This window comes from Triturus cristatus, chromosome 4_2 (assembly GCF_964204655.1).
Source record: "Triturus cristatus chromosome 4_2, aTriCri1.1, whole genome shotgun sequence".
Lineage (NCBI taxonomy): Eukaryota > Metazoa > Chordata > Amphibia > Caudata > Salamandridae > Triturus > Triturus cristatus.
In genome coordinates this window covers 623,251,247-623,265,841 of record NC_140586.1, presented here as the reverse complement: position 1 = coordinate 623,265,841, position 14,595 = coordinate 623,251,247, and the positions used below count along the sequence as shown (strand labels likewise).

General features: G+C 43.6%; 1 protein-coding gene across 1 annotated transcript in view; it reads left to right on the top strand.

Moving 5' to 3' along the window:
* The window catches only part of LRRC7 (leucine rich repeat containing 7), a 1,991,887-nt gene that overhangs the window by 305,713 nt on the left and 1,671,579 nt on the right, over window positions 1-14,595 (top strand). The window contains exon 3 of the mRNA XM_085602293.1: window positions 13,815-13,877. Coding sequence (XP_085458419.1) covers window positions 13,865-13,877 — 13 coding nt within the window. The 5' untranslated portion in view covers window positions 13,815-13,864. The remainder of the gene's footprint in view (window positions 1-13,814; window positions 13,878-14,595) is intronic.

Here is a 14,595-nt window from a genome sequence, read left to right as displayed (position 1 = left end):
ACAATTCTCCATCGAGGCAATTAACACGCTGCACTCTCCCAGGATTCGTTATTTCAATAAATATTTATTCAACAAACCATCTCCTGCTCCTTCTCCACCTACGCGTTTCGACCAGCAGGTCTTGGTCACGGTTTATAGCGTTAGTCCCTTTACGCTTTCACCATTTTATACCAAGTGCACAGTGAGCGCATTATGATGCATTCTGGGAATGATAGTTTAAATTACAATAAAGCATGCAATTCGTGCCACAGAAAGTTTCATATTCAACATTTTGTCATATCTGCCATATACATTGATTTTAAAAGTAATTGATTTACAATTGTCCCAGTTCTTTTGTGTGTATTATCAAATTGTAAGCATATATTGATTTTCTAAGCAGACCATGGGGCATGAAAATACATAGGAAATGTTATGTTATGTTATGTTATGTTAAATTTAGCTTATAAAGCGCACGTACGCCCGTAGGCTTCATGGCGCTGTAGGAGGTTTTCAGAGCATAACACAACAACAGGAGGACAACTTAGAACGTCTAAGGATAAGCTTCTCTAAAAAGCCAGGTCTTAAAGGCTAGTCTAAAGGCTAGAATATCCTCGTGTGACCTTAAAGAAGCTGGCAAGGAGTTCCAGAGGGAGGCAGCAAGAAAATGAAAAGAGCTGCCGCCCTGACGTTGTTTCCTAACAACCGGCACCATGAGCAAGTTTTTGTGACCAGAGCGGAGGTTGCGGGAGGGGGTGTATCTGGCAAGCAGATTGATGATAAATTTGGGGCCTTTACTTTGTAATGCCCTAAAGATAATGCAGCCGGTTTTAAAAGCCGCCCTCTGGGCTACCGGCAGCCAGTGCAGGTCTGCCAGGCCTGGCCTGATGGACTGCCATTTAGGAAGCCCACAGATCAGCCTGGCCGCCTGATTTTGAACCAGCTGCAGCCTCTTGAGCTGCCCGGCTGGAAGGCCCAAATATAAACTATTTGAGTAGTCCAGCCTAGACAGCACAAGGGCGATGGTCACCTGTATCAGGGCAGAATGGGTTAGGAAATGGGCAATCTTTCTAATCTTGCGCAGCTGAAAGAAGCAAGCGGAAACAACTGACCCTACCTGACTTTTCAGGGAGAGGTCTTCACTAAAGGTGACTCCAAGGCTCTTAACTGTGCGGGAATTGGAGGGGGGGTTTCCCATCTCCAGAGGCCAAAATTGAGGTCCCCAGCTGAGTTCGCTCTTCCCAGGCAAGATCAATTCAGTCTTGCCTGGGTTAAGTTTTAGGTGGTTAAGGCCCATCCATCTCTGGATATGAGCCATGACCTCCCTAAACTCAGTGACAGCATCCGGCGACCCCAGGGGGAAAACCAATTGCAGATCATCTGCGTAATTAAAGATCCACACTTTGAATTTCCTCAAGGAGTACAAAAGGGGACGCAAGTATAAATTAAATAAAAGGGGGGACAGGGATGAGCCTTGAGGGACCCCGCAATCGTTCTTAATTCTAGGGGCTGTGAAAGTGCCCAGTCTCACTGCTTGAGTCCGGTCGGACAAGAATGATTCCACCCAGCTCAGGGCAGCACCTCTGAGGCCTGCCTGCTCGACACGGCCGACCAAAATAGTATGGTCGACCGTGTCGGATGCAGCAGACAGGTCAAGAAGCACCAGTGCCTGGTGGACATCCCTGTCTGCGTTACACCGAAGTGTATTCTGGACTGCCAGGGTTACCGTCTCGGTCGAATGGCCTGGACGGAACCCAGCTTGATTTGGCTCCAGAAATCCAGTGGTTTCCACAAAGTTGGAAAGGCAATTGGAGACGTGAGCCTCCAATATCTTGGATAGGAACGGCAGCAGGGATATAGGACGATAATTTGATGAGTCCTGAGGGTCCAGGCCTGGTTTTTTAATTAGAGGGATTAGCAGAGCGTGTTTAAAGCCAGTAGGTACCCTGCCCTGGGTCAGTGATTTATTTAGTAGGGGTAGAATCCCCTGAGGGATAGTCTGACCGATTTCCGAAAAGATGTGGGGGGGGCAGATGTCGTTAGGGGATCCGGACTTTACCCTCGTCAAAAGTGAAGAAAAAGTTTTACCATCAATGACCGGGAAGGTATCTAATACAGAGGGATTGTAAAAGACGTCATCCAAAGGAAGTGACGTTGGGGAACTAGCAATGCTCGATTTGATAGTGACAATTTTTTCTCTGAAAAAATTATTCAGAGAATCACATAGCTTCTGCGTAGGAGCTATTGAAGGGGCTGTCCTGTCGTTGTCACAGAGTTCATTAACTATATTAAAAATATCTTTGGACTTGTTGGATGACGATAACATTTTTGAGGAGAAGAAATTAAGTTTGTGTTGTTTTAAAATTTTTTGATAATTTTTCCTAGTGACGCAGAAGGTTTCCCTATCCTGTGAAGAGTAGGTGGCTCTCCACTGTCTTTCTTTCTGTCGTACCCCTAATTTAAGTGCTCTAAGTTCTTGAGTGAACCATTTGTGGGCATCATTACCTCTAATGTTAGGTAGGTATACAGAGGGGGCGAACAGATCTGCTGCATGGAGAAGCCAGGAGGACAGTGCCCTCTCGTCAACCTCCAGATCTTCGTCTAATGGGGGAAGGGTGTTGTTCAACGTGTCCATGAACCCAGAGCGGTCCATGGATTTCCATTTGCGGAACTCTTTACCCATGGGAGGTTTGGCCTTGTGCTGCCCATGAATTTCTAGCGGGAACTGGATAAGATGATGGTCTGACCAGATGCAAGGGCTTATAATAGGAGAGAATGATGGTACGTTGTATGTCCAGATTTGGTCCAAGCTGTGACCCTTCTGGTGAGTGGGAGAGTGAATGTGTTGGACCAGGTTTAGATCTGTAAGCAGATCCCTCAGTTCTCCAGCTTGGGTGTCTGTGTCTGTTCTATCGAACCAATAATTTAAATCCCCCACTAGGACAGTTTTAGAGTGCTTTATTACATGGGAGGCCAGTTGTTCTGCCAAAAGTACTGGATAATTGGCCATGTATTGGGGAGGACGGTATAAAAGAATTACAGTAAGAGCCCCGCTCTCTGAGTCTAGTGTGATTACCAAATTCTCTGTGTTGGGGAGAGTGAGAGAAGGTAATTCCCGGAAATAAAAGGATTTCGAAACAATTGCTGCTACCCCACCTCCAGCCTTCCCTTGTGCACGGTTGGCAGTCAGAATGTAGTAGTCTGAGGGAAGTGATGCCAGAATGTCCGGTAAGGAATGAGGGTTGGTCCATGTTTCGGTCAACAACAGAAGATCTGGTTTTTCTTCCGTCAGGAAAAGGAAGATGTTGACCTGGTTCTTTATTAGGGACCTTGTGTTGAGGTAGTAGCATCTCATGTTATGTAGTAGTAGAGGAGCCGATCTAGGTTCATTCGGCAACGGTGGAATAGACTGAATATCGTCAGCCAGCAGGGGAAGGCGGGAGAGCCCCAATGTTTGTATTCCTATGCTGGAGTGACCGTTAGTCTAGGTGACGGGTCTCTGCTGTCACGCTGCATGTTTAATTTATGACACAGTGTCCATTAACATGCTGAGTTAATTATGGCTTAGTGCCGTTGCCTGCTATTGCGTTCTGCGTGCGACAATGCGATCATGTGCTGCCCATGGTATATGTTGATGTTCAATTGATGGCTCAGTGCCCTTGTGATACTGATATACTTTACGTTTTCCTTGGGTCAACTGTTAATACATTATTTACGTGTCACTTAATGCTATAGCTAGTCCATATTCATGGTTTTTGGGCTGCATCTATTCAGTTCTCTAAGTTTATTTTATTCTAATTGCTGTTGGTACTTTGATATCACAATGATCTCATAAGTGCACGTATAATTATTCATCCCCATTGAGCCCAGTTGGGGACTTGGTCTTGAATCTGATTATCAGTCTTGATTCAAGACGTCTTAACTGCAGGGTTCTGTTCCCCCCTTTTTCATGTACTGGCACTGTTGCAAGGCCAGAGTTTGTCATGTCCTGCCAGGTTTTTCTCCCATGTGTTCTCATGTGCTTGGCCATGGCATACGATATATCCTTGTTTTGGATTGCCCTTTTGTGTTCAACGATTCGCTTCTTCAGGGGGCAAATCGTGCTGCCTTGGTGAAGAAATATATCTATATAATTGGTGAAAAACAATAAATTCTACTTGCGCGAATATTGGGTCCACGCTTGTTCTTCATGGAGGAGATCGTTAACCAGCGAGGGTTTGGGTATATATATATATTACCTACTGGCAGTCGCCAGTAGGTAGTTATAGTTAGGACCTATTTTCAATAGGAAATCCGCAACATTCTATTTGGAATAACGTTGGCGCCGATTGACGAATTTTCGCGAAATATTCAAAACTTTTGGCCAGCTCCGGTCCGCTCCTATCCTGAAAATTTCACGGTGATTTGTCAAGCAGGGGCCGAGAAAAAGATGGGGTCCCAAAACGCGGTTTCCCCATGCTTTTTCCCATAGGACCTGTTGACGCAGCTACAGCCCGAACTGCTGAACAAAATTACACCAAATTTGGCAAACAGGTAGTCCTCAGTTCAGACTCTCGCCTTTTGCTTAAATGGTGTAAATCCGTTCAGTAGTTCCTGAGAAAATTAGAGTTAAAAAGCTAGATATATCTGGGCGGAGCCTAACCACACATCTCATCGTGAGATCTGATTGGCTGTCGTGCTTCATCCAAGAAGTGTTGCCAGCCATCTTGGGACCAATATACATGATAGCACCTTATTAAAAAGCATTGCAGTTAATAGAAGGTTTTAAGACTTTAGTTACATTATAAATCATTTGTTGATGGTACTATACTCATTTTAGGAATTGTGGTGTGTTCTAAGGGGATTTTACCATGTGAAAAAGCCTTCTGCTGTGATATCATGAATCATGTTTGAGAGAGAACTATTTTCTCATGCTTTTCCCACAGAGGTTTGGAAGGTGATCTATAAGCTAAATTGAGAACATATTTTCTGTAAATTCACATTATCTTTCTCAGTCATGTGAGAATGAAGTCTGACATTCTCAGTAAAACATGTACATCCAACAAGGGCAGAGACTGTCAGTTGATTCCTTTGTTTTCTACTGCAGCTTCCCAGAGTGTTCTAAAAAACAACTAGAGCGCTAACAGTCCTACTTATGACAAAAGTATTGCACACCTGAAGCCATCTTGATTGGAATAAAGTGGTAACTCTTAAAACATTTAATTTAAAAAGGAACAAAATGAGGGGGTTCATTTTGCCGTAGAAAGTTAGTGCTGCAGAATGCAAAATTAGGGCACATTTTGAGTGACTTCTCAAATCCTCTTCTATTTCATTAAAATATTCTGACATGCAGACTGAAACATGCACTTTCAATACCAGCAGCAGACTTCCCTAGTGAGCAGTAGCTTTACTACAGTGATCTAATAAGCAACTAGAGTGCTAACATTCTGAATTTATGGCAAATGTGTGACACATCTGAATGCCTTCTTGATGGAATCAAAGTAAAAAACTGAAAGTATTTCCTACTGAGGAGACTGTAGTAAATGAGGAAATGAGGAAACTTCATAACAAATAAATCTCCCAAAATGGCCACCAGAGACAAAAGAGTCCAAATGTAGCACAAATATCACCCAGATGTAGCCCAAGTATAGCCCAATGACAGAATGTCCCAGAGTGTTCTAACGAACAACTAGAGCGCTAACAGTCTTACTTATGACAAAAGTATGGCACACTTGAAGCCATCTTGATTGGAATAAACTGGTAACACTTAAAACATTTAATTTAAAAAGGAACACAATGAGGGGGTTCATTTTGCCATAGAAATTATGATTAGTGCTGAAGAAAGAAAAATTAGGGCACATTTTGAGTGACTTCTCAAATCCTCTACTATTTCATTAAAAAATTCTGATATGCAGACTGAAACATGCACTTTTAATACCAGCAGCAGACTTCCGTGGTGAGCAGTAGCTTTACTACAATGATCTAATGAGCAACTAGAGTGCTAACATTCAGAATTTATGGCAAATGTGTGACATATCTGAATACCTTCTTGATGGAATCAAAGTAAAAAACTGAAAGCATTTCCTACTGAGGAGACTGCAGTAAATGAGGAAATTAGGAAACTTCCTAACAAATAAATCTCCCAAGATGGCCACCAGAGACAAAAGAGCCCAAATGCAGCACAAATATCACCCAGATGTTGCCCATATATAGCCCAATGACAGAAGTGTGCAAAACACTTATTTTTTGTGTATTTGCAGTATTATATAGTGCAGACTTGTCAGGTATTGAAGTGCTTTACATGAGCATTGGTTACATCACACAAGATCAAATTCATTTTGGTTGTAGACCTGGGGAGATTAAGTGATTTGACCAGAATCACAGAATGTTGAGCTGAAGCAGAAACTCCAACCTGGTTCCCCAGTTGCAAAGTCTGCAGCTCTGGAAGTAACACCACATCCCCTCCCCTAGGTGCAACATTTAATCAAGTGGTCAACTGGATAAAAAAACATAAAGATTACAAATAATTTAAAAGTTCTTTGTCGCTATTTGAAAACTCAGAAAATATGTCCTCATTTTAGTTTTTTAGAGCAATAACCATAATTTTGATGCAAATAAGACCCTCTCATATATGTAATTTCTAAAGGAAATGCTCTAGGTATTACAGTTTTGATTACATCAAGATGACGTCAGGCGTTCCACACTTTTGTGATAAATATAGAATGTTAGCATTCTAGTTGTTCATTGGGATACTGTTGAGAGGCAGAGGCCAGGGGCACAGACTCTGAAAATTGAAGGCAGGTAGGAGAGTGCAGAGGCAACAATTTGACCACACTGGGCAGGCAGGAAGGGCAGTGGCAGCACAACAGACTATGGAGGGCAGTGGAAAGGGGGGCAGGGGCAACAAACCAACAATACAGGACTGGGAAGAGAGGCTGTGGCAATAATAGACCATTGTGGGCAGAAGGGAGAGGCAGTGGTAGTACAACCATACATGCCAACAGACCCGTTTCAGCCAGGAAACGTCCAATGTTTTTAAGCTCAAATGGGCTTTATTTGATCTGTCTCCTGTCTACAATCTCCTCTTTTTCAATGTAACTCAAAGGGGAAAATCAATACCCCAGTTTTTTTCAAAATCTCCCTCTTACCAAGTTCAAAATGTTTGCAAGGATGGTACATTGGATCATGGTAGGCAGGAGGAATTGTGGTAGGGACATGGACTCGGATAACAGAGGACAGGAGGGACATGGAGAGGTGCACCAAACTGACCCTGCAGGGCAGGCATCAGGGTTTGCAGCAGCACAATGCACCACACAGGGCATGCACGAGAGGGGGGTGCAGCACAACAATCCATAGAAAGCAATAGGGAGGGGCCAGGACCATGTACATGGACAACAGAGAACAGAGGGAAAAGAGGCAATGGTAGCTAGCTGACCATAATGGACAGATAGGTGAGAAAGCTGCAGCATAACAGACCATAAAGGGCAGGAGGGACGGATCAGGGGCATTACAATGGAACAGACAAGCCAGGAGGGAGGGAATAGGGGTCTGCACATGGAAACAGAGGGCTGGGGGCAAGGGGGCAGGGCAGGAGCAGCAAGATGACCATGGAGGTCAGGCAGGATGGGCACTAGAAACAAGACACACCATGGAGAGCAACAGTGAGACTATGATGGCATACACACAGACCATGGAGGGAAGGTGGGAGGGGGTCAGGGGCAGCTAGCTGACCACACAGGGAAGGCGGGAGGGGTCATGGCAGCACAGAAGACCATGCATGGCATGCGGGAGGGTTAGTGGCAGCACAATGGCTATGATGGGCAAGAAGGAGGGTGCAGGGGCATGCACAAAGGACCATGGAGGATAGAAGGGAGGGTCAGGATCTGGGCACAGACAAGAGAGTTCAGGGGAAGGGGCCTCACAACAGACCGCACGGGGTAGGCAGGAGGAGCAGTTGCAGCACAACAGACCTGGGAGGGCAGAAGGGTGTGGCAGTAAAATGGACCATGGAGGACAGGAGAAGGGGATAGGGGCATGGCATGTGGACAGGCAGGGTGGAGGTGGCAGGGACAGGTTACAGTCATCTGACAATGCTAGGCAGGTGGGAGGGGAGTGGCAGCTCAACAGAACACTCAGAGTAGATAGGAGTGGCAGGTCCATGGAACATGGTGGGCAAAAAGGATGGAGCAGGGGCATGCACAAAGGCATCGGAGGGAAGGGGGAAGGAGAATAGGGGCAGCAAGCTAAGCACAGAGGCTAAGCAGGAGGTCAATGATGGGCCATAGAATTGGGCAATGGAGGGCAGGAGGAGTGGACTGGTACATCATGCTAAATGGAGGGCAGTGGCAGCACATCAGACCATGCATGGCAGGAGGGAGGAGGCTAGTCCATGGATTCAGACAACAGAGGATAGGGAGGAGGTGGATGGGGCAGCAAGCTAACTGTTCAGAGAAGGTGGGTATTAGGAACTTTATTGTTTTTAAAATGTGTGTCTGTGCGAACTACTTAAAATATGAACAAGTATGCAGCATAATCTCACTTTTATTCAGGAAGAAGAGGACGTTTGTGACTGTGACTCTGGGCTCACTTGGCAGAAACCCCCCCTGACCCTCCACCCCCATCGCAAAATGTAATGCCCGTGAAAAGGGTAGGTGGACGCAGTGTTATATAGAACATAGTCCTGAGAGCACGATTGAAAATGAAAACTAGATATAGTATATGGTATAAACTATGCACCAAAAAGTGTAATATAAGATGAACCAGGGCGTGAAATATAATATGCAATACATTGTGCGCAATGACAGATTCATTGGAGAGCGCAAGATAGCACAGGCTCTAGCGCGTGCTATGCGATATGCGCCTTGGAGTGTAATTTGCACAGGGCAGTGTTGTGCAACCTAACTAGTCTCTAAAGTTGTAATATAAAATATGTGCTATGTGCTGGGGAGTGTAACGTTGCATATGTACTGTGACAAAGATATAGATCCCAGATTGTAATATGTATGGCATAGCGCTGTGCGTTATAACATAGGTATCGAGGAAGGCACATTAGATGGGGCAATATAACCCGTGCGAAGGCAAGTGTGACATGACATATTCACGGGGTGGTGTTACAGTGCACATGGGCTAGAGAGTGTCATAGCATACGCACTAGCTGGTGGAATACAACACAGAGGTGTGTGGCACTCATGGGTATAACACAGCATTGGGCTCAGCCAGGAGCACACTGTGACTCTCAAGTGATGTTCGTCTCCTTTCCAGAGAGTAAAATATAAAGTATTACACATCCGGCGGTGGATGTGTGTTTTATTAACCGCGAGGGGGGTTTCTTGCATAGTTTGGTCGAATTTTTGACGAATCCCCTTTGAATGGCTTGCTGTGCTTGTGTATTAAATGTGCCCGTCAATAGCTACCCATGTTTGTATAAATAAACGACAAGGGGGTCTACTTGGAGAGTACCCACCGACAGGGGCGCCGGTATTAGGCATGGTAGGGCGTCAGACACGTCAGAGCTTCACTAGGGGTGTAAATACATTCCACGTGGATTCATTGTATGCATAGTCACCTTTTAATGAATATCACGCAAATCGTCATGGTGATAGGTACATATGGTTTGTCCAGCATGTCCTAGGTGTGTCTATAAATATAGATATTTTTTAAATAATAAAAAACAAAGGCCGGCCCCATGGGGATGGGGTCCCCAGGGCCATAAGTGGCCTGAGGAGGGGGGCAACGCAGTCCCCCTCCTAAAGATTGTTTTTTTTTAAAAAGGCCATGACCCGGGGGTTGGGGTCCCTGGGGCCAATTAAGGTCTTGGGAGGGCCAAATGTATTTTTTACAACAACAAAAATTAGGGTGCAGGCCTTGGGGGATGGGGTCCCCAGGGCCAATAAATTAGAAAAAGAAGGGGGGCCACACAGCTCTCCTTCTTAAAAAAGTAAAATAAATAAAAGACCGGCAATGCGCCGGAGGCCACGCCCCCTCCTTGCAGCACTCTGCAAACACGCCCCCTGGCCAGTTGTAAGTTGGGGAATTAATTCCCCTTCAATACTGAGGGTCCCCGAGGGCCAACTAGCCCAACAGGTATCTCCAGTATGCGACAGGGAGCTGCGTTACAGACAGGTGTTCTGAGGCCACACCCCTTTTTACACCTCTATGCAACGTAGCTCTGTGGCGCTTACTGGAGGTACCTAGTGGGCTAGTTTGACCCTAGGGACCCTTAGGATTCAAGGGGACTTAATCTCTCAACTTAGAACGGCCACAGGGCGCGTTTACACAGTGGTGAAGGGAGGGGATGGGGCCTGAGGTGACGTGCACAAACACGCCCTGTGGCGCATTTTAAGTTGGGGAAATAATTCCCTTTCAATCCTGAGGGACCCTGGGGGCCAACTAGCCCACCAGGTGCTTCAAGTAAGCGCCACTGCTCTGCGTTGCAGAGAGGTGGTGCAGGCAGTGCCCCTTTTTATACCTCTCTGCAATGGCGCTTACTGGATGTACCTAGTGGGCTATTTTGCCCCTAGGGACCCTCAGGATTCAAGGGGACTTAATCTCCCAACTTAAAACGGCCGCAGGGCGTGTTTACACAGTGGGGAAGGGAGGGAACGGGGCCTGAGGTGAAGTGTGCAAACGCGCCCTGTGGCGCGTTTTAAGAGGTAGTTTTAATCCCCTGCCCTATTATAAACTAGGGGCTTACAGAGAAGGTCATGCTAATCACAGGGGGACCCCAACACATAATGGTCCCTAGCGTATGTAGGTGTTTTCACTGTATTCTGAGTGTCTTTTAACATAGCACTGGCTCTAGGACTGGTTAGCCAGACTCAGTTACCACCAGTATCCGTCTGAAAAAGTTGAGGGTACAGGATGATTTTGCAACAAGGCTTCTTTCTGCTCTTCTGTTTGTTCTTTCTGCACGTTATCCTTCTTCCTGCACTTTTCTTCGTCTTTGAGGACTTCTGTTGCTTCTTTCTGCATTTCTTTTTTTACTTTCTGTGCGTTTTTTCTTCTTTCTTCACATGTCCTATCTCTGTAGGCATAGTTAGAAATTAGCATTTAAAAAACCTTTGAAATTCACTGAAAAAACCATAGGTTTCAGGCACGTTATAGTTAGGAATTAGCATGTCATGAGTGATGTCACTGACCATGTCATGAGTGATGTAATATGTGACGTCATCAGCAGTGCATTGCGGGTGCGTGAGTTATAATTAGCTGAACTAACTATAACGGGGGAATTTCAATGGTTTTGTACGAGTGAAAAGTCCAGCTAACTATAATGCCCCTGAAACCTATGGTTTTTTCAGTGAATTTCTAAGGTTTTTTAAATGCTAATTCCTAACTATAACGTGCCTGAAACCTATGTTTTTTTCAGTGAAGATATATATATATATATATATTCACTGAAAAAACCATAGGTTTCACACGTTATAGTTAGCGGAAATTTTACTGATAAAAAACCAGTGAAATTGCCCCGTTATAGTTAGTGCTGGCAACTATAACTCACGCGACCGCAATCCTCTGCTGATGCTAATACTGTATTTAGACACTTATTTGCCCATGTCTTCTTCCATACATTTTTAGCTATACATATATTACAAATTTTTTTTTTTCATAAAGACACATATGTCATCAGCAGAAGATTGCGGTCGCGTGAGTTATAGTTGCCAGCACTAACTATAACGGGGCAATTTCACTGGTTTTTTATCAGTAAAATTTCCGCTAACTATAACATGTGTGAAACCTATGGTTTTTTCAGTGAATTTGCAAGGTTTTTTAAATGCTAATTCCTAACTATAACGTGTGTGAAACCTATGGTTTTTTCAGTGAATTTGTACGGTTTTTTAAATGCTAAGTTACTTTACGCCATTCGAGGCGTGCGCGCCCACTTAACGCAGTTCGTTCCGTGCACGGTTTTTATCAACTTTAATAAGCCCTGTACATTTGGTGGCCTTCGGCCACCAAAAGCACGGGGGTGGGGTCAATGTGGATAGTGTTTTTTTTATTTCGATTTTATAATTTCATGTTGCCAAAATTACGTTTTTTTTCGCTATTAATAAGCCCTGTACATTTGGTGGCCTGCGGCTACCAAAAGCACAGGGGGTGGGGTAAGTGTGGATAGTGTTTTTTTTTTATTTTATTTTTTTACCGTACGCTTACGGTAAGCGTACGGTAAGCGTACTCGGCGAAATTGCCGAAAAAAAAATAAAACCGTTTTTGCTCTTGGGGGATGTTTGGGGACTCCCTCAACATGATTATGTGGGAGGGAGTTGTCAAAACAGCCCCGTAACATGTTTTTGGCCATCTTGTTTGATAAATAACACTCAGTGCGAGAGACAAAATGGCGGACGCCGCTTCCTGGTTTCGGCCGATTCGAATGTTTACTAAGATCTAAGAGCCAATCAGAATCGCGCTCGCGCACGCCACCGTACGCTTACGGTAAGCGTACGGTAAGCGTACCGTAAGCGGGCTCAGATATATATATTGATTTAAAGGCTATTTTCTCAGAATCTACTGAACAGATTTACACCAAACCTACAAAAGGCACTTCCTTGACCTAGGGACTACCTCTCTGCCAAATTTCTAGTAATTCTGTTCAGCCGTTCGGGCTGTAGCTCGTTCTAAAGGTCCTATGGAAAAATGCATGGGAAAAACGCGTTTTGGGACCCCCCTTTTATCTCAGCCCCCGCTTGACGAATCCCCCCGAGACTTTCAGGGTAGGAGCGGAGCGTAGCGCCCCACCTATTTTGAGAAATTCGCGAGGATTCATCGACCGGCGCCAAAGTTATTCAAAATAGAATGTTGAGGTTTTCCTATGGAAAAGGGGTCCTAACTATAACTACCTACTGGCGACCGCCAGTAGGTAATATATATATATATATATATATATATATATATATATATATATAGTAACAAGAGGAGAAAGTAGGGATGAAAAATAACCTTCAAGATTGAGATAAAGAGACAGGAAGTGCAGGGTGGCAGAAATGATAGGGTGAGGTGGAGTCAAGACTAGTCAGCCTTAATGTTCAGCAATACCTATAGGAGGCTCTTAAGGAACCTTCAGGCCCCTCCACCTGATTTTTTCAAAATGAGGGTAGGCTGTGTGATATATGCATCACACTCTCAACTAAGTTACAAAAATTAAGAATACAGGCATAAATAAGAATACATGCTGATTACATTTCACAACTGGGGAGAATTTCTTACATTGTTAAATGCTTGCAGACCTATGCCCAAATTAAATTTAACTGTATGGATTTACTCATGTGTAAATCTGCTCCTGCACCTATGTGTAAGTCTAAATGTTTTCACAATTCACCATTTCTTAGTGTAGATTTACACCTAACTGGTTGGGTTCTATATTGCAGAGTTTGACACCCCAAAGGTGTGAAATAGGGAACGGTTGTATTAGAGCTAATTGTTAAATTGATGTTCAGACCTGAAACATTTTACTCGGGAGAGGGTTAATTGGCAATAAAGACAACCTGAAGGGACTCACATTGTCCAGTGCATGCCTAGAACCTGACAATAAACCATAAATTAATTGCAGCATAATTTACTTTTTTCAGTAATGAAAAGTTTTAGCAGTTGTGTGTTGACTTCTATAAACTGCTTTTAATATTAATTTTGCATTCAGTAAAGATCTTCATTTTCTTTGTCTACAAATTTTCATTTTTACACGTTCAACCTTGGTTTAGACATCTAGCTAAATCAAGAACAAAACCCCAAATAATTGCATGTTGTCTTGGCAATAGTAGAAGATAAAAATAAAGTATATCTCAATATGAAAGTATGAAATTATTTTTGTTTCAACCCTTAAAGCTCAAATGTGCTAATAAAAACAACACTCTTTTTCTTTCTCTTAGGAAACAGGAATGGCAAATTTCTGAGATTCAACCTGTGGACATTCACATTAATGAAAATAACCAGTAAGTAGTCTTACAAGTTCCATAAACCGCACACAGTCTCTTTTGAACACATGGTGACTTATGATTTTATATGTTAATTGTTGTCAGAAATATAGCGATCTCACAGTTGACTGTATGAATATATTAAAAATACATATTTTGAATGCTGTCTATTTTCTTTGTGTCAGCTGGCAACATGAAGTCAGGCCTTTTCTTGTATTGAACTGTAATTGTGAAAATGCTTCATGAACCTTTTATTTGTTACCAGTTGTGAAAGGCTGTTTTCTGATCATACTTTTACAACTAGTTCTCATTTTGTCTAGGTAAGGTAACTGAATGGATTGATTGTTTGACAGAATTCAAACTGAGCTCCAAGTATGTGTCCAATCACATTTTTCTATCTGCCGCTGCACTCCACTCCACTATCATTTCCACAACAAGGCACAGTTTAAGGATAAGTTGTCCAGGGAAGTTTTTAGGCCTCTTCTTTCTTGCTTCTACCCCAGTTCGCAATAGTGACCCTGGGCATATCACTTTATATTTCAGTGGTTCAACATCTTTAAATTGTGAAATACTTCATCCTTCAAGCATCTATTATTTGTAAATGTTATTACACATGCTGTCATGAGTTCTGAGCAGCATGATAGTGAGGATATTATTGACTCTTTCAACTTCTGCACTTAGTTGAAATTCACTTGCATATGTCATTATGTAAAAACATTTAGCAATAGTTATGAAA